This window comes from Calonectris borealis, unplaced genomic scaffold, assembly GCF_964195595.1.
Source record: "Calonectris borealis unplaced genomic scaffold, bCalBor7.hap1.2 HAP1_SCAFFOLD_50, whole genome shotgun sequence".
Taxonomy (NCBI): Eukaryota; Metazoa; Chordata; class Aves; order Procellariiformes; family Procellariidae; genus Calonectris; species Calonectris borealis.
The window spans coordinates 160343-180631 of NW_027441459.1; the positions used below are offsets into that span (position 1 = coordinate 160343).

At 52.4% G+C, this 20289-nt stretch overlaps 1 protein-coding gene across 1 annotated transcript; it reads right to left on the bottom strand.

Annotated features, from left to right (window-relative positions):
* Positions 1 to 17680: 17680 nt before the first annotated feature.
* On the bottom strand, positions 17681 to 18616 carry LOC142076468 (olfactory receptor 14J1-like). The gene has a single exon (XM_075138758.1). It carries the CDS (start codon positions 18614 to 18616, stop codon positions 17681 to 17683), a length of 936 nt encoding a protein of 311 aa, XP_074994859.1.
* Positions 18617 to 20289: the final 1673 nt, after the last annotated feature.

The following is a 20289-nucleotide window of genomic DNA, read 5'->3' on the forward strand; positions in this document are numbered from 1 at the left end:
ATGAATGGTAGGCATGATCCAGGAAGTGCCGATCGCTACTTGGTTATCGGTCAGCGCGGGTGGTGAGCAGTTGCATTGTGCATCACTCATTTTGTATATTCTATCATTATTTATTATCATTATTTTCCCTTTTCTATTCTATTAAACTGTCTTTATCCCAACCCACGAGTTTTTCTCACTCTTACCCTTCCGATTCTCTCCCTGTCCCACTAGCGGAGCGGGGGAGTGAGTGAGCGGCTGCGTGGTATTTGGCTGCCTGCCAGGTTAAACCACGACAGGATGCCAGATGTGATCATATTCTTCAACCACCCATGAATCCATGGGGTGGAGCTGGAACAGCACTACGCCATGCCCCGAAATTCCATGGGGAGCTAGCGAATACACAGGTCGCTGGAGCACTGATGACCTCTCCCTACAGTATACAAAACCATTAAAGGCCTCATGGTGCATCAAACACCCCGAAAAGGATAATAATGGATGTCCCAGCATGCGTAATGGGAATTCATGGGACTGCCCCCTCAACTGCACATGGGCTGGATACACTCATGCGCCCAGCTGGTACGGGGAAAAGGATAAGGTATTCCCGGTAGGGAAATCTCCGCTCTGGAACTGCCAGGCACAGATCGGGTGTAAAGACAGAGATGAAATGCCACTGTTATGGCTATACCCTCCTGCTCAGGAAGCTTTAACACAGGGCTGCCTATGTAGCAATACCAGTTACTTTCGGCTCTCTGCCCTGCGTTGTAGGAAGAAAGATTACTGTCGTCCCCTTACTGCCATGCCAGGTTCAGGCCAAACATCCTTTGTCTCTGCACCTCCTAACTCAGTGGGGGCATGTTCTGACGGCCGCCTGTGTTCCCGATGATACCCAACCATCCCGGGACTAGCCTGCACATTCGCTGTGCTCTCTCTCTCTCCCATTTATCAGGGAGGATCCATGCCACATAAGCGGTGGGGTCGCAGCCCAAGGGACTTGTAGGGGGAATGGTGGGAAGCCTCAACACAAGTAGGATGGTGGCTGGAAGCAATTTTTGGGATGGGAGTTGCTCTGGTACGGAACCGGCAGGCTATTCTGGAACTGGGTCTGGAGCTGTCAGCCTTGGCCAACACCACGTCTGATAGTTCGGGGCTTTTAGATGATCAATGACAGCATACCAGTAGAATGACTATTCAAAACTGAGCTGTATTAGATCTGATGCTGGTAAAGGAGAAAGGCGTATGTGGAGTCGTGAACCGATGGGTAGATGAGTGCTGTGCCCACATGCCGAACGTGTCAGGACCCCTTCAAGACCAGATCAACAAAATGACAAAAGTAGCAAAGGACTCAGAGGCAATTGTTGCTGCACTGGGGACTAATTGGTTGGGGAGAGTTTTCGATGTGTTTGGGTTTTCTTTGTCAGGATGGCTAACCAGCCTTCTCCAATCTCTGATAATGGTAGTAGTTGTGATTGTTCTGATTTGTGTTGTTGTAAGTTGTGTTAAAGGCACAATAACGAAATCTATATTAACCATGGAGTATACTCCCTCGAAATCTGTTTGTCTAATTGGTGTTCCTTTAGACTTTGTTGGTACAATTGATGTTCCAGTACGACCTTAAACTGAGAAATGAAGATTCACGGTAAGCACCGACCTCACCAAGACTGCGCTCCCTTTTAACTTTGGAGGCAAGAGGTGACTGTACCATCACTCCAAGGAAACCAGTCGAATGGTGACTGTGGTCAGGGGGTGGATTGTGTGGCGGGTGCACCCACCCTGATAAAAGGCCGGAGGCACCAGGACCACTGCATCCTTACTTTTTGCGCCCTTAATTTTGCGCCTATAAGGTGGCAAGTGCTGGCCATTACGTACACACTTTAGGTCATGTATACACCTTGGGCGAGGAGTAAGAAAGTTAAGGCCCTCAGCCACTCAGAGTTGACCACAGGTCAGATTCAACTGGGGTATAAATGGAGCCCCACCAGAGGGCAAGTTGAGTGGGTCCTCCTCGGAGCAGCGGGACTGCAGTCGGGGACTCTCCCCTTGGGTCGGGACGCTGCCCAAGAAACTCCTCGAGGTTGAGAGCCCTCATCTTATAGGCTGAATGATTTTGATGAGCCTCATTTCGAGTTAGTTATCTGCTAAACTATTTTTATTTAAATCAAGTTTATTTTTGAATCTATCACCTGCTTAATTTGATTTTGTGATCCTCCACAACCTGGGGACACTGTAAAGCACAAGGGCATGGAAGAGATGGTGGGAAAAGGGACTACTGGGGGTCTCCGGTCCAGGCTCCCACCAAAGGCTGGGGAATCACCAACCGCAGGAGCAAAAGCAGGAGCAAAACAAGAAATGCACAGCCAATGGGGAAAGGTTTAAGAGGGTAGGCTGTTCGTTTTGGAGGGTATTAGGATAATAAAAGAGAAGCACTTGTAATTTCAAGGAATGAAGAGAGAAACAAAGGATGCTGTTGGCCTTCTTTGGTGATGGCTCCTGATGAAATCCAAGGACCAGCAGAGCCTTTCCCACAGAGCTGCTACCCAGCCACAGAGCCCCCGCTCATCTCCTCCTGGGCATTAAAAAAAGGTAAAAGAGGGCAGGTGGAAGGACAGACCCCTGCAGGACCCTACTAGCTCGATGCCTCCAGGCATGTTGAAACCTTCACTGACTTCCAGGTTAAAAGACAACCACTGGTCTCCCTGTGTCCTGCAGTCCTCTCCTTTCATCACAGAAGGCAAAGAGGATGGCGAGAGACAAGCTAAATCCAGTAAATCCAGTCACCTTCTCTTTCAGACCCCCAGAAATGGGACCTGAGGGAACATGGTCTGGGGCACAGCTTTCCGCTCCTCTGCACATCCTTGGGGCAGTTTTGAAAGGTGCGTGCAAGGTTTGGGTGCTGCGAGTCATCAGGGAATCCCCACAGACACCACCACCTTTGAAAGATGCTGGAGAGTGGCTTCACTGTGACCTTGGGGTGCTCTCTCAGCTCCCTGGGATGCCGCCCCTCCTGTCCCCTCGACTGGTAAGGATTGCGTTGGCTCAAGTGATCCCTGACTTGATCCCCATGCACCGCTGCTTGATCTCCTCCAGAGTCCTGCCCTGAGTCCCAGAGGCCTGGCAGACCTTGCTGGGGAAGCCTGAGGCAAAGAGGACACAGAGAACCTCAGATCTATCTGCTCCTGCTCTCACCACATTCAGCAGTGGCAACACAGCACCTTTGTTTCTTCTTTAACTGTGCCTGAAGCAGTGAACGCTCCTCATGGTGCCCTGCAATGGCCTTTCAAGTTCAGAGGGAGTTTTGATCTGGAGCCTTGCTGAGCTTGGAGGATGCTGTCCTTGAAGAGCAGCTGTCCTGAGCTCTGCAACCATGTCACAGCTCTGTCTCCTCAGGAGCAGCTCCAGCTCTTCCTGCCTGTGGCCCTGGCTGAGGCCATTGCTGCACGTTTGGGCTGAAGCCCTGCAGCTGTGGAAGCAGGCAAGCTCGTCCCTGCCCTAAGGAAACCTGGTCCCAAGCGCCCAAGACCCCCTGTGTGCAAAGGCTTTGCTTCAGAGCAGAGACATGGCGTGGACAACAGAGAGCTGAATGTCTTTCGAGCCCTAGGACGACAAAGCCACACTGAAATGCCTATTTCATTCAAGTGAGGATATCCCCCAGCTTGGAGAAATTAGGTCTTTGCTTGTCACCTTCCTGGGAGTCCTGTCTAATGCTGGGACAAAGAAAGGGGATTCTCATGGCCAAGTCTTTTCCTGAGAGGAGAAGGAAGTGTCTCTGCGCAGCTGAGGGAGGGAAGATCAGGGCTGACTTCAGGCTGTTTCCCAGCAGGTTCCCCTGGAGCCCCAGGGACCCCTCGAGGGAGCCGCGAGGGGCAGAGCAAGTGCTGCCTTGGGCTGGTCCTCTGCTGCTGAGCTGGGCTGGGCTCCTGGAAGGAGGGAGCTCCTGGCAAGTGGGCAGTGCTGCAGAGAGACAGCTCTGCCCAGGAGCAGCTCCTCTGCAAAGCGCAGCAGGGCTGAGGGCACTGCCTGCAGGCAGCGAGGGGAGGGAGCGAGGCAGAGAGAGCGTAAAGGCAGTCTGGAGTGGGAGGATGCTGAGAGCTCACTGCGCGGAGAGATCTTCACAGCCCTCTACATGGTAAGTGCCTGGGTGCAGGACAATGTAGCTGCTGTTCCTGGAGGGATATCCAAAAGCTGGTACATGCCACAGCAACTATGATCTTTCAGGAGGACTCTCACAGCTTCCCTGCTGTAGAGGAGGAGGAGGTGCTGCAGAGCAGGGCTTCACTGCTGCACTGTCAGAAGGAGAGGGCATGACGGCTGCCTTCTCCTGGGCACTGCTCCAGGGTGTGAAGGCGTCTGTGCAGGCAGGGGTGGCCAGGGCTGTCCTTCTGAGCAGGGTCCCTGCACCCTGGGGGCTGTGCATCAGGGCAGGGACTCTGCCGCCTGCCAGGCTCAGCACTCAGCCTGCCCGGGGAGCTCCCCACGACGCTGTGGGGAGAAGCTGTGGGTGGAAGGAGTGAGCCCCGGCAGGGCAGGGTCCTTCTGCTGTCCAGAGAGTGCAGCGTGGGTCAGGGCTGCTCAGGCTTCTCCATCAGCCGGAGGACATTTGCAGAGGGTCATGTTAAAGATGGGTGTCAAGGCAGGGCATTACCTGAAAGGGAAGCAGTGTGTGCTTTGAGTTTTTTCCCCTGGGTTGGCCGGGTGCGCAGTGGGAGATGGGAATTGATTGCTCTGCTCTGCAGTAGGCAATGAGACCCCAGTTCTCGTTAGGACTTGCCTGAGCTGCTCCTTAGCCCCTGCACACACCGAGATGTCCCTGGGCAGTGCCCTGCTGCCAGGAGGTGTCTGCAGGGCAGAGCTGAGCACGCAGCAGGGCGGATGGGCTTTGTGAGCATGAAGAGGGAGGAGCCGTGAGGGCAGAGAAACAGGTCCTGGCCCAGAAGAGCTCCAGGCAGCAGAGCCATGGGCAGCGAGGAAGAGAGAACTGCTCCCAGAAAGGCCATGGCAGGAGGGGTTCAGGCACCTCCCTGCCATGCCCTGCAGTGCAGATGCTTTCCCTGGAGCAACCCCCTGCTCTCCTCACTCACACAGCAGAGCCTCTGCCCTTCATGTCATGGACACTTGGCCATGAGTTGCCTTCCCAGCAGCCTGACCACCAAAGAGGAGAAAAACTCAAGCCTCTGACTGTGTCTCCCTCCCCTGCCTCCCTTGGCAGGGGAACTCTGGCACGTTCTCCTCTTCTCCCTGCCGCCCTTGTTCTTACTGTGACACTCACTGCTGTGGGGGGGTGAGGATTCAAGTGCAGCTCAGACACCAACGCTGTGTCTACTGTCATGCCCGTATGTCCGTGGAGGAAAAGCATCCAACTCGCACCCTGTTAACCTTTGGGGCTCTGGGTACTGCAGGGTGTGCGGCTGGCACACATCTCACCCTCCCTCCAGGACACAGGAGATTTAGGAGAGTTGAGTCTTTCCTTGGGAGGTCCTGCTGGGCTTCAGGGTGCCCTCCAGTAGGGCAAAGCTCTCCCGGGGCATCTCTATGTCATGCAGGAGCCCCATGGAGAAGACACCTGGGCGCTAAGGCCATTGAAATGCTGCTGGGTGGCTGTATGTGGGCAGCTGTAAGGAGCCCTCTGTGTCCGTGGTTGGGAGGGGAGAGCTGAGATCCTCCTCAGGTACGATGGGGTGTGGGCTTTGGAGATGTGCACTCAGAACGTGGATTCCTCTGCTCCCAGCACTGTCCCGTTTCTTTTGGGGGGAACACGCGAGTGCCATAGTCCTCCAGCTGAAAGAGCTGCCAGCACAGGGCAGCTGAGAGCAGGGCTGATGGACAGAGCGGCTGTCCTCACTCTGCACTGAGGGACAGTCCCTTTGCCTCTCAGGACCCACACGATTTCACTTGCAGTGCAGCAGAAATGCCCAGGATTTCTGCATTAGAAACACTGCTCAGCTGTGGTGGGGCAACCAGACCAGAAGGCACAAACCAAAACCCCCACAGCTCTGCTCTGCAGGCAGGTGAATTGGCAGCGACAATGCTGAGAAGCTCTTTCATATCATGAGTGGATTTAATCTGAGATCATGTTCCTGTTTCCCTATTGCTGTGGGGCAGGACTGACTCCTCCAGAGCCCAGAGCAGAGCCTGCGGCTCCCTGGGACACCCTCAGCCAGCACCAACCAGAGCTCGTGCAAGGCACCTGCCAAAGGTCTTCCTGAATGGAGAGAGACACTTTGGGGGGGTCCTATGAGAAATGGCTTTGATTTTGCTCAGAGAAGTCTCTCCTAACTTGTCACTGTCTTTTCCCTCTTGGACAGTCCCCCATGCCCAGAGGCAGCAGATGTCCAACACCAGCTCCATCACCCACTTCCTCCTCCTGGCCTTCGCAGACACGCGGGAGCTGCAGCTCTTGCACTTCTGGCTCTTCCTGGCCATCTACCTGGCTGCCCTGCTGGGCAACGGCCTCATCATCACCGCCATAGCCTGCGACCACCGCCTCCACACCCCCATGTACTTCTTCCTCCTCAACCTCTCCGTCCTCGACCTGGGCTGCATCTCCACCACTGTCCCCAAATCCATGGCCAGTTCCCTCTGGGACACCAGGGCCATCTCCTACTCAGGATGTGCTACCCAGCTCTTTCTGTTTGCCTTCTTTTTAGGAGCAGAGTATTATATTCTCACCATCATGGCCTATGACCGCTATGTTGCCATCTGCCAACCCCTGCACTACGGGACCCTCCTGGGCAGCAGAGCTTGTGTCCACATGGCAGCAGCTGCCTGGGGCAGTGGGTTTATCATTGCTCTGCTGCACACTGCCAATACATTTTCATTGCCCCTCTGCAAGGGCAATGCTGTGGACCAGTTCTTCTGTGAAATTCCCCCACTCCTCAAGCTCTCCTGCTCACGTGCCTACCTCAGCGAAATTGGGCTTCTAGTGGTTACTTTTTCTTTAGGATTTGGGTGTTTTGTGTTCATTGTGGTGTCCTATGTGCAGATCTTCAGGGCTGTGCTGAGGATCCCCTCTGAGCAGGGGTGGCACAAAGCCTTTTCCACGTGCATCCCTCACCTGGCCGTGGTCTCCCTGTTTGCCAGCACTGTCGTGTTTGCTAACCTGAAGCCCCCCTCCATCTCCACCATATCCCTGGATCTGGTGGTGAGTGTTCTGTACTCAATGATACCTCCAGCAGTCAACCCCCTCATCTACAGCATGAGGAACAAGGAACTCAAGAATGCCCTGAAGAACCTGATTCGAGAAGTAGTATTTCAGCAGCAATAAGCTGCCCATCTCTCTTCACAAGGTTTTTCCATGTGATCTCAGGCAACTTGTGTCATTTGGGCATTGTACTGGTTATAATTGTGTTTGTTCGGAAATGTTTGCTTTCATCCTCCTTCTCAAGAGGCTGAAGCCAGTCTGGCTGGCCCAAAGGCCTTCTCTCAATGAGTCTATCACTGCGCTAATGCTGGCCTCCTTTGTGGCATGTCTGTAAATATAGGGGATTGCCTGCGTGCAGCGTGTGCAGCTTGGGCTCTTCTTTCCACAGAGGAGTGCAGAATACGCTCAGGGAATTGCAGGCGAAAAGGCCCTGCTGTTGGTCTTGGGTGCTGCATTGGCTTAGGGGGACAAGGGCATGGCTTGATGTGTGAGGGAATGAGGGCTGGGGTGAGCCTTCACTTTACTGGTGCCCAATGCCATGGAGATCCTGGACGGTCAAAGGCATCTGCCTGAGGCTCTCTCACATATGGCAGGGCTGGTCAAAGATGCCTGACCTCCTGACAGGGGATCTGAACCCACCAGGAGAGCACAGGGCATCTCTGGGTCACTGGGTTCCTCGGGGTAGAAAGTGAATGGAGGTTTCCAAAACTTCCCCAAAAGTGGAGTCACCCAAAGGAAAAGGGCTAACCTGAAGGATGCACAGCCCAATGGGGCTCTGCAATGCCAGAGAGGCAGCGGAGACACAGCAGGCACGAGGAAGGCAGCCTGAAGAGTGATTCACATCATCTTCAGTGAGGAGCCATGGGCTGGATCCAGTGACAGACCTGAACACATCCTGAAAGAGCGGAAAGGCCCTGTGATTTCTCGGAGCATCACAGCGCCAGGCCATTGGAGAAAGCTGTCAGGGGCAGTGATGCCTGTCTGGCCAGATCTGCTTCACTCCCGCACCAGCATGGCCAGGATGGAGTCAGCCCATGGTGCCAGGGCAGCTCTGCAGAGCAGCAGCACCAGCTCCGGGCCCTGTGGGCACCTCAGGGGAGGGAGCCAGCAACAACTGGCCAGGCCAGCACGGACACACTCCCTTGGGGAAAGGCTCTCTGTGGAGCAGGGGTTTCCCTGGAGAAGAGTGGAGCACCACGCGTGGGTCAGAAAGAAGGCAAGAAGCAGGAGAAAGAGGTTTTTCTGTTCAGCAGCTTGGGGCAGCTCCTGTGCCACTGGACCTGGGGGTGGGGGTGGCACAGGCTGTCTGGGGGCTCTTCTGGAAAGGACACAACAGCACACCAAGAGTGACGGAACCAATTCCTTGGCCCATTGCTGGCCTCGAGCCCTGGGACTGATGGGGAGGATGAGAGCCCCTCCCCACCCCCAGGAGCTTCTGTGTCCTTCCAAGAGGCTGGGGCTGTGGTGGGAGTGCCCAGAGCTCTGCAGCACCCTGCAGCAGGCACTGCTGTGGGGCAAGCCCAGGCTGAGACTCACATGGAGCCTGCTGCCAACCAGCACCCCCAGACCCCTTTCTGCAGAGCTGCTCTCCAGCCACTCCCCTCCCACTCTGTACTTGTGTCCGGAGCATTACTCCATCCCGGGTGCAGATCCCGGCATTTGGACTCCTTGAATGTCATGCCCTTCATGATGACTGCTCAATGCTCCAACCTAGCCGGATCCCTTGGCAAGGCCTCTCGTCCCTCGAGAGAGTCAACAGCACCTCCCAGTTTGGGATCATCAGCAAACTTGCTAACAACGGATTCCACTCCTGCCTCCAGATCATTGAGAAATACATTGAACATTGATAAATATATAGAACCGGCCCCAGGATGGAGCCCTGAGGAACACCACTGGTGAGCAGCTGCCAGCCAGATGCAGCCCCGTTCACTGCGACACTTTGAGCCCTGCCGTCCAGCCAGTTCTTCACCCGTGAGTGCTCTGGGAATCCCCTCATCCCACGGCTGGACAACTTGCCCAGAAGGGTGCTGTGAGGGACGGTATCAAAAGCCTTTCCGACATCCAGAAAAACTGCATCCACTGCCTTCCCTTCATCCACGAGGCAGGTGACCTTATCATAGAAGGGTATCAGATTGGTTACACAGGACCTTCCCTTTGTGAACCCATGCTGACTTTGCCTGATGATTGCATTGTCCTTTAAATGCCTTTCCAGAGCACCCACAATCCTAGAATCCTAGAATATCTCAAGTTGGAAGGCACCCATAAGGATCATGGAGTCCAAGTCCCTGCTCCTCACAGCACTACCAAAAACTAAACCATATGACTTTCATAAATCTAAACAAATTGGCAAACATCAATTTTTATACAAAAACACCCCCAGTGCTATGAAGATTCCCTCCATAGCACTGAACTATATCTGTCACTCTTTTCTAGTGGCACTAAGAAAACAGAAACAACGTCTAAAATCTTGCTGCAGGGCAGGTCAGAATCATTTGTTGCTTATGGAAAATTTTATAACAGCCATATCTAAAACTCTGTATTGCTTTATCTGGAATAAACACCTCTCCTCCTTCAGTAAGTTACGTCATCTCCCTAGGAGCAGGTTTCCTCTCTTTATACCTAACGTACAACCTTGCAACTGGCATGTTGTGCATCAGAAGAGATCAGCACTTCAAGAACTGCCCTCTCTGTCAACAGTACAGTGCTCTTGCTGAGCCACTGGTCATACTCAGTGCTAATACACAATAAACTAAACCATTCCGTACTCCTTTCTTGTCATTGAACCATTTTTCTGTACAGGCTTGTGCTTATTTTTAAAAGCCAGTCATTGTACTGAACCTGCTAAAATTCCTGCAGAACAGCTGGTTCTTGCCTTGGAAGTCTCCTTTCTCCTCTCTACGTACAGTAGCAGAGAAGTCTTGAGGGCACGCATTCCCTTCCCACAATTTTTAAAATAATCGTCATGGTTTAACCCCAGCCGGCAACTGAGCCCCACACAGCCACTCACTAAGTCCCCGTGGTGGGATGGGGGAGAGAATCGGAAGTGTAAAACTGAGAAAACTCGTGGGTTGAGATAAAAACTGTTTAATAATTTTTAAAAAGACATAGTATAATAACAACAAAAATAACAATAAAAAACGATTGTAAGGAAAAGAAAAAAATACAAAGAGAACAAAAAATAAAACCTGAGAAGGACAAACGATGCAAATGAAAACAATTACTCACCACCAATCGCAGTGGCCCTCCCGCCAACCTCCCCCCTAGTTTTATTGCTGAGCATGACATCATATGGTACGGAATATCCCTTTGGTCAGTTGGGATCATCTGTCCTGGCTATGTCCCCTCCCACCTTCTTGTGCACCCCCAGCCCACTCCCTGGTGAGGTGGGGTGAGAAGCAGAAAACAGCCCTGTGTTATCCACACTGTTTCCAGCACAAATCCAAAACACAGCCCCACACCAGCTACTCTGAAGAAAATTAACTCTATCCCAGACAAAACCAGCACAGCAATTTATATTATGATCTTCTCCATGGTTTTTCCAGGTACCGAGGTCAGACCAACAGGTCTGTCGTTTCCTGGGTCTTCCCTCTCGCCCTACTTGCGTACGTTGGAATTATGTTGGCTAGCTGCCAGTCAGTGGGGACCTCCCCAGACTCCCCAGACCTTTGGTAGATGATCGAGAGGGGTCCTGCCGTGACATCCCCTAGCTCCTCCAGTACTCTGGGATGAATCCCAAAAGGCCCCATGGCCTTGTGAACATGCAGCTGGTACAACTGGTCCCTTTCAATTTCAAGGTCCACAAAGGGACTGTGCTGCTTTTGGCTGGGATAAAGTCAATTTTCTTTATAGTAAATTGGGATGGGGCTGTGTTTTGGATTTGTGCTGGAAACAGTGTGGGTAACACAGGGCTGTTTTCGTTCATGCTCAGCATATAAAGCTGGGGGAAGAAGAAGGAAGGCAGGGACGTTCAGAGTGATGGCATTTATCTTCCCAAGCAACTGTTACGCATGTTGGAGCTGCCCTGCTTCCCTGGGGATGGCTGAACACCCACCTGCCGATGGGAACTGGTGAATGAATGCCTTGTTTTGCTTTGCTTGTGCACGGCTTTTGCTTTACCTGTTAAACTGCCTTTATCTCAACCCACGAGTTTTCTCACTTTTACTCTTCTGATTCTCTCCCCCATCCCACCAGGGGGGAGTGCACAAGCGGCTGTGTGGGGCTTAGTTGCTGGCTGGGGTTAAACCATGACATGGACACAGTCACTGTTCCTGCAGTCGTGGTCTTCCAACTGAGAAGACCGGGCAGCCCAAGGGCTATCAGTATTATTAAAGACCAAGGCAAGAGGACACTAGGAAATGGAAAGAAGCTGCATCAGGGGAAGTTCAGGCTGGACACGTGGAAAAGGTTCTTCTCCAAGAGGGTAGTCGGTCACTGGAACAGGTTCCCCAGGGTAGTGGTCACAGCACCAAGCCTGTCAGAGTTCAAGGAGCATCTCGACGACACTCCTCTTAGCCATATGGTTTAATTTTAGGTAGTCCTGTGAGGCGCAGGGAGATGGGCTCAATGATCTTTATGGGTCCCTTCCACCTCGAGATATTCTATGGCTCTAAGGAAAAGCATGGAATGCCTCCACTTGCTCTTCATCCCTATTAGTCGTCAGGTGACCATCTTCATTCTTTTGACCTCCTCCTCTTGCCATTCCCGTACTTGAAAAAGCCCTTCTTTTTGTCCCTGTGACACAACCCTGGCCAGTCACAACTCTTGTGGAGCTTTGATCTTTTGGGTCTTCTCCCTGCATATATGCGAACCATGGCTTTGTAATCTTCCTGAGAAGCCTGACCTTGCTAGCAGAGATTGAACTGTTTCCTTTTCCTCTCGAGCTCCACGAGGAGTTGGATGCCATTCAGAGGGCATGCCATTCAAATGCCGTTCAGAGGGACCTGGACAAGCTAGAGAAGTGGGCCTGTGTGAACGTCAGGAGATTCAAGGCCAAGTGCAAGGTCCTGCACCTGGGTCGGGGCAACCCCCGGTATCCATACAGGCTGGGGGATGAAGGGATTGAGAGCAGCCCTGCCGAGAAGGACTTGGGGGTCCTGGTGGAGGAAAAGCTGGACATGAGCCAGCAATGTGTGCTCACAGCCCAGAAGGCCAACCGTATCCTGGGCTGCATCAAAAGCAGCGTGGCCGCAGGTCGAGGGAGGGGATTCTGCCCCTCCATTCTGCTCTGGTGAGACCCCACCTGGAGCACTGCGTCCAGCTCTGGAGCCCTCAGCCCAGGAAAGACATGGAGCTGTTGGAGTGGGTCAGAGAAGGGCCACAAAAATGGTCAGGGGGATGGAATGCCTCTGCTGTGAAGAAAGGCTGAGAGAGTTGGGGTTGTTCAGCCTGGAGAAGAGGTGGCTTTGAGGACACCTGAGGCAGCCTTTCAGTACTTGAAGGGGGCTTGTAAGAAAGATGGGGAGAGACTTTTTAGCAGGGCCTGTTGCAATAGGACAAGGGGGAATGGTTTTAAACTAAAAGAGTGTAGTTTCAGACTAGACAGAAGGCAGAACTTTTTTACAATGAGTGTGGTGAAACACTGGCACAGGTTGCCCAGAGAGGTGGTAGATGCCCCGTCCCTGGGAACATTCAAGGTCAGGTTGGACGGGGCTCTGAGCAACCTGCTCCAGTTGAAGATGTCCCTGCCCATGGCAAGCGGGTTGGATTAGATGACCTTTAAAGTTCCCTTCCAACCCCAACTATTCTATGATTTTATGATTCCAATCCCATTACAGATATTGATAACATTACACATACTGATACAGATGATTGTGGTTTAACCCGGCAGGCAGCCAAACACCACACAACTGCTCGCTCACTCCCCGCCACCACAGTGGGATGGGGGAGAGAATCGGGGAAAAAAAAAGAAATATTTATGGACTGAGATAAAGACAGTTTAATAGAACAGAAAAGAAAGGGAAAATAATAATAATAATAATAATAATAATAATAATAATAATGATGATGATGATGATAGAATATACAAAATGAGTTATGCAGAATGCAATTGCTCACCACCCGCCGACCGATGACCAGCCAGTCCCTGAGCAGCGATCGCTGCTTCCTGGACCGCACCTCCTAGTTTATATACTGAGCATGACGTCATATGGTATGGAATACCCCATTGGCCACTTGGGTCAGCTGTCCTGGCTATGCTCCCTCCCAGCTTCTTGTGCACCAGGCAGAACACGGGAAGCTGAAAAGTCCTTGACTTTGCATAAACACTACTTAGCAACAACCACAACATCGGGGTGTTATCAACATTCTTCTCATACTAAATCCAAAACACAGCACTATACCAGCTACTGGGAAGAAAATTAACTCTATCCCAGCCGAAACCAGGACAAGGTACAATTACCATTACAAATGCCATTACCAATACCACTACAGATCCCGATACCAGTATAGAGACAGCGATACCATTACAGGTAGTCAAACCAATACCGAGACCATCAGTGGTACAGACACCGGCAGAGATGTGGTTGCTGATACTATTTCAGCTAGAGAAAGAACTACTCATAGAACTATACATAAACCAAATACACGTACACGTACAAAAGCAATGCAAGCACATGTGCAGGTACAGGGTCTGACTGGCATGGAGTTCGCTTTCCTCATAGCAGCCTCATAGTGCTGAGCTTTGGTTTTGTATTTAGAACGGTGTTAATAACACATCAATGTTTTGGCTATGCTGAGCAGTGCTCGCACAGCACCAAGGCTGTCGCTCCAACCACCCCCTCCAAGGGCAGGAGGCTGGGGGTGGGCAAGAGGCTGGGAGGGGATATAGCCAGAACAGCTGACCCAAACTGATCCAAGGGATATTCCATACCATATGATGTCATGCTCAGCATTAAAAGCTAAGAGAAAGGGGCAGCAGGGGGGCATTAATTATTAAGGCATTTACCTACTGAAAAAACAGCTATGTGTACTGAGGTCCTGCTTCCCAGGAAGTGCTGGACATCACCTGCTCATGGGAAGTAGAGAATAATCTTTTTGTTTCCTTGGCTTTTCTTTATTAAACTGCCTTCATCTCATCCCGCAAGTTTGCCATCTTAATTTCTACCCCTTGTCCTGCTGAAGAGGGGGAGTGATAGAGCAGCTTGGGGGTGGCACTTGGCGGCCAGGCAAGATCAACCCTCCACACTGATGAATGATAGCTAGTTTCTTTAGCAACTGTAGAGTTTTTAACAGTTCAGTACTTACTCTAACTAGGACTTATAAACCCGCGCTGCTTCCGTAACTGTCCAGTGGTGTGGCATACTCCAAATGCATACCAAGAGTCAGTATAAATATTTACAGTCTTTTCTCTGGACAGCTGGAAAGTCTTTGCTAATGCAATCAATTCTGCTGCTTGGGCACTCAGCTTCAGACTGAGTGCTGAAGCCTCTGCTACTTCATTTTCAGGAGTTTCTGAATAACCTCTAACCCAGTTACTGTTCAGATAATATGAGGACCTGTCTACACATAGTTCAAGATCAGGATCTGGAAATGGTACTGTTTAAATAATGGTCTGTTAAATATTTTCAAGTCTTTCTGGCTTCGCAGCCTGTTACCACACAATCAGGATGTGGATTTCCTTCCTCAGGAGGAGGGAGCAGAGTAGCAGGGTTCAGCGTGTTACATCGCTTCATTGTTATGTTTTCCACCATTAAGAGAATCAGCTCATAATGATGTACCCAGTGCCTGGGTAAGGCGCTGTGACAGCAGCATTTCAATTTCATGTGGCCTTTGTACGACTAGAGGGGATCCAGCACCACATTGTCACTCCGTTCAACCAGGAGTGCTGCGGCAGCTGTCCTAGGGACACAAGCAAAGGGTCCTTGAGCTACCAGACTGGTCTGGTTTTGGCTGGGATAGTTACATTTCTTCACGTACAAACATGAAGTCTGTCAATCCCAGAGCAGGTGCAGTCGTTAATGCGTCTTCAAAAGCTCAGACGCCTTTCCCTTGTCTGTTGTCCAGTGAAGGGGTTCTCCAGCATCTCGAGCAGGAGTCTGTGTCAGTGGTTTTGCCATTTCCCCAGGAGCAGCTTGTGGCAGGGGGGGCATCAGGACCGCTGCGTCCTTACTTTTTGCACCCTTACAGTGGCGAGTGCCGACCATCACGTACGCACTTTAGGTCAGTAATTATGGTCATGTATACACCTCGGGTGAGGAGTAAGAAAGTTAAGGCTCTCAGCCACTCAGAGTTGACCACAGGTCAGATTCAACTAGGGGATAAATGGAGCCCCACCAGAGGGCAAGTTGAGTTGGTCCTCCTCGGAGCAGCAGGTCTGCAGTCAGGGACTCCGTTAGGTCGTGCAGAGAGAAAATTAGAAAGACAAAAGCCCCGCTAGAACACAATCTGGCCACTGTCATGAGAGACAACAAAAAGTGCTTTTAGAAGTATATTAATGACAAAAAAAGAGCCAAGGAGAATCTCCATCCTTTATTGGATGTGGAGGTGAACAGTGCCACCGAGGACGAGGAGGAGGCTGAGGTACTCAATGCCTTCTTTGCCTCAGTCTCTAATAGTCAGAGCAGTTATTGTCAGGGTATTCAGATCCCTGAGCTGGAAGTAAGGGACCGTGAGCAGAATAAACCCCCCATAATCCAAGAGAAAGCAGTTAACGACCTGCTCCGCTGCCTTGATGCTCACAAGTCTATGGGGCTGGATGGGATCCACCTGAGGGTACTGAGGGAGCTGGCGGAGGAGCTGCCGAGCCGCTCTCCATCATTTACCAGCAGTCCTGTTTAACAGGGGAGGTCCCAGATGACTGGAGGCTTGCCAACGTGATGCCCATCTACAAGAAGGTCTGGAAGGAGGATCTGGGGAACTACAAGGCTGGTCAGCCTGACCTTGGTGCCGGGGAAGATTATGGAGCGGTTCATCTTGAGGGTGCTCACGAGCCATGTCCGGGACAACCAGGGGATCGGGCCCAGCCAGCACGGGTTCATGGAAGGCAGGTCGTGCTTGACTAACCTGATCTCCTTCCATGACCAGGTGACCCGCCTACTGGATGAGGGAAAGGCTGTGGATGTGGTCTACCTGGACTTCAGTAAAGCCTTTGACACTGTCTCCCACAGCATTTTCCTAGAGAAGCTGGCGGCTCATGGCCTAGACAGGTGCACTCTTCACTGGGTAAAAAACTGGCTGGACGGCCGGGCCCAGAGAGTTGTGGTGAACGGAGTTAAATCCAGTTGGTGGCCGGTCACGAGCGGTGTTCCCCAGGGCTCACTACTGGGGCCGGTCTTGTTCAATATCTTTATCAACGATCTGGATGAGGGGATCGAGTGCTCCCTCAGTAAGTTTGCAGAAAACACCAAGTTGCACAGGAGTGTTGATCTGCTCGAGGGTAGGAAGGCTCTGCAGAGGGACCTGGATCGATGGGCTGAGGTCAACTGTATGAGGTTCAACAAGGCCAAGTGCCGGGTCCTGCACTTGGGTCACAACAACCCCAGGCAACGCTACAGGCTTGGTGAAGAGTGGCTGGAAAGCTGCCCAGAGGAAAAGGACCTGGGGGTGCCGAAGCTCAACTACTGTGTTCAGTTTTGGGCACCTCGCTACAAGAAGGACATTGAGGTGCTTGAGCGTGTCCAGAGAAGGGCAACAAAGCTGGTGAAGGGTCTGGAGCACAAGTCTGATGAGGAGCGGCTGACGGAACAGGAGTTGTTGTGCATGGAGAAGAGGAGGCTCAGGGGGGACCTTATCGCTCTCTACAAATACCTGAAAGGAGGTTGTAGCGAGGTGGGTGTTGGTCTCTCCTGCCAAATCACTAGTGATAGGACGAGAGGAAATGGCCTCAAGTTGTGCCAGGGGAGGTTTCGATTGGATATTAGGAAAAATTTCTTTACTGAAAGAGTGGTCAGGCCTTGGAACAGGCTGCCCAGGGAAGTGGTTGAGTCACCATCCCTGGAAGTACTTAAAAGATGTCTACATGAGGCTCTTAGGGACATGGTGTAGTGGGCATGGTGGTGTTGAGGTGACGGTTGGACTCAATGATCTTAGAGGTCTTTTCCAACTTTAATGATTTTATGATTCTATGATTCAAAGGTCGGGCATCTTTGACCAGCCCTGTCATATGTGAGAGAGCCTCAAGCAGATGCCTTTTGACCGTCCAGGATCTCCATGGCATTGGGCACCAGTAAAGTGAGGACTCACTCCAGCCCTCATTCCCTTACACATCAAGCCATGCCCTTGTCCCCCTAAGCCAATGCAGCACCCAAGCCCAACAGCAGGGCCTTTTAGCCTGCAATTCCCTGAGCGTATTCTGCACTCCTCTGTGGAAAGAAGAGCCCAAGCTGCACACGCTGCACGCAGGCAATCCCCTTTATTTACAGACATGCCACAAAGGAGGCCAGCATTGGCGCAGTGATAGACTCATGGAGAGAAGGCCTTTGGGCCAGACAGACTGGCTTCAGCCTCTTGAGAAGGAGGGTGAATGCAAACATTTCTGAACAAACACGATTATAACCAGTACAATGCCCAAAGGACACAAGTTGCCTGAGATCACTTGGAGAAACCTTGTGAAGAGAGATGGGCAGCTTATTGCTGCTGAAATACTACTTCTCGAATCAGGTTCTTGAGGGCATTCTTGAGTTCCTTGTTCCTCATGCTGTAGATGAGGGGGTTCACTGCTGGAGGTACCAACGAGTACAGAACTGTCACCACCAGATCCAAGGATGGGGACGAGATGGAGGGGGGCTTCAGGTAGGCAAACATGGCAGTGCTGACAAACAGGGAGACCACAGCCAGGTGAGGGATGCACGTGGAAAAGGCTTTGTGTTGTCCCTGCTCAGAGGGGATCCTCAGAACGGCCCTGAAGATCTGCACATAGGACACCACAATGAAAATAAAAAACCCAAATCCTAATGAAAGGGTAACCACAATAAGCCCAACTTCCCTGAGGTAGGTGTGTGAGCAGGAGAGCTTGAGGATCTGGGGGATTTCACAGAAGAACTGGTCCACAGCATTGCCCTTGCAGAGGGGAAGTGAAAATGTATTGGCAGTGTGCAGCAGAGCAGTGAGAAACCCACTGATCCAGACAGCTGCTGCCATGTGGACACAAGCTCTGCTGCCCAGGAGGGTCCCGTAGTGCAAGGGTTGGCAGATGGCAACGTAGCGGTCATAGGCCATGATGGTGAGAATATAGTACTCTGCTACAACTAAAAAGAGAAACCAAAAGACTTGAGTAGCACATCCTGAGTAGGAGATGGCCCTGGTGTTCCAGAGGGAATTGGCCATGGATTTGGGAACAGTGGTGGAGATGGAGCCCAGGTCGAGGATGGAGAGGTTGAGGAGGAAGAAGTACATGGGGGTGTGGAGGCGGTGGTCGCAGGCTATGGCGGTGATGATGAGGCCATTGCCCAGCAGGGCAGCCAGGTAGATGCCCAGGAAGAGCCAGAAGTGCAAGAGCTGCAGCTCCCGTGTGTCTGCGAAGGCCAGGAGGAGGAAGTGGGTGATGGAGCTGGTGTTGGACATCTGCTGCCTCTGGGCATGGGGGACTGTCCAAGAGGGAAAAGACAGTGACAAGTTAGGAGAGACTTCTCTGAGCAAAATCAAAGCCATTTCTCATAGGACCCCCCCAAAGTGTCTCTCTCCAGTCAGGAAGACCTTTGGCAGGTGCCTTGCACGAGCTCTGGTTGGTGCTGGCTGAGGGTGCCCCAGGGAGCCGCAGGCTCTGCTTTGGGCTCTGGAGGAGTCAGTCCTGCCCCACAGCAATAGGGAAACAGGAACATGATCTCAGATTAAATCCACTCGTGATACCAAAGAGCTTCTCAGCATTGTCGCTGCCAATTCACCTGCCTGCAGAGCAGAGCTGTGGGGATTTTGGTTTGTGCCTTCTGGTCTGGTTGCCCCACCACAGCTGAGCAGTGTTTCTAATGCAGAGATCCTGGGCATTTCTGCTGCACTGCAAGTGAAATCGTGTGGGTCCTGAGAGGCAAAGGGACTGTCCCTCAGTGCAGAGTGAGGACAGCCGCTCTGTCCATCAGCCCTGCTCTCAGCTGCCCTGTGCTGGCAGCTCTTTCAGCTGGAGGACTAGGGCACTTGCGTGTTCCCCCCAAAAGAAACCGGACACTGCTGGGAGCAGAGGAATCCACGTTCTGAGTGCACATCTCCAAAGCCCTCACCCCATCGTACCTGAGGAGGATCTCAGCTCTCCCCTCCCAACCACGGACACAGAGGGCTCCTTACAGCTGCCCACATACAGCCACCCAGCAGCATTTCAATGGCCTTAGCACCGAGGAGTCTTCTCTATGGGGCTCCTGCATGACTTAGAGATGCCACAGGAGAGCTTTGCCCTACTGGCGGGCAGCCTGCAGCCCAGCAGGACCTCCCAAGGAAAGACTCTACTCTCCTAAATTTCCTGTGTCCTGGAAGGAGGGTGAGATGTGTGCCAGCCGCACACCCTGCAGTACCCAGAGCCCGAAACGTTAACAGGGTGCGAGTTGGATGCTTTTCCTCCACGGACAGACGGGCATGACAGTAGACACAGCGTTGGTGTCTGAGCTGCACTTGAATCCTCACCCCCCCACAGCAGTGAGTGTCACAGTAAGAACAAGGGTGGCAGGGAGAAGAGGAGAACGTGCCAGAGTTCCCCTGCCAAGGGAGGCAGGGGAGGGAGACACAGTCAGAGGCTTGAGATTTTCTCCTCTTTGGTGGTCAGGCTGCTGGGAAGGCAACTCATGGCCAAGTGTCCATGACATGAAGGGCAGAGGCTCTGCTGTGTGAGTGAGGAGAGCAGGGGGTTGCTCCAGGGAAAGCATCTGCACTGCAGGGGATGGCAGGGAGGTGCCTGAACCCCTCCTCCCATGGCCTTTCTGGGAGCAGTTCTCTCTTCCTCGCTGCCCATGGCTCTGCTGCCTGGAGCTCTTCTGGGCCAGGACCTGTTTTTCTGCCCTCACGGCTCCTCCCTCTTCATGCTCACAGAGCCCATCCGCCCTGCTGCGTGCTCAGCTCTGCCCTGCAGACACCTCCTGGCAGCAGGGCACTGCCCAGGGACATCTCGGTGTGTGCAGGGGCTAAGGAGCAGCTCAGGCAAGTCCTAACGAGAACTGGGGTCTCATTGCCTACTCCAGAGCAGAGCAATCAATTCCCATCTCCCACTGCCCACCCAGACAACCCAGGGGAGAAAACTCAAAGCACACACTTCT

Bases quoted from the DNA above. Each gene is read 5' to 3' on its own strand.
- LOC142076468 (XM_075138758.1), bottom strand. From the start codon at position 18,616: ATGTCCAACACCAGCTCCATCACCCACTTCCTCCTCCTGGCCTTCGCA.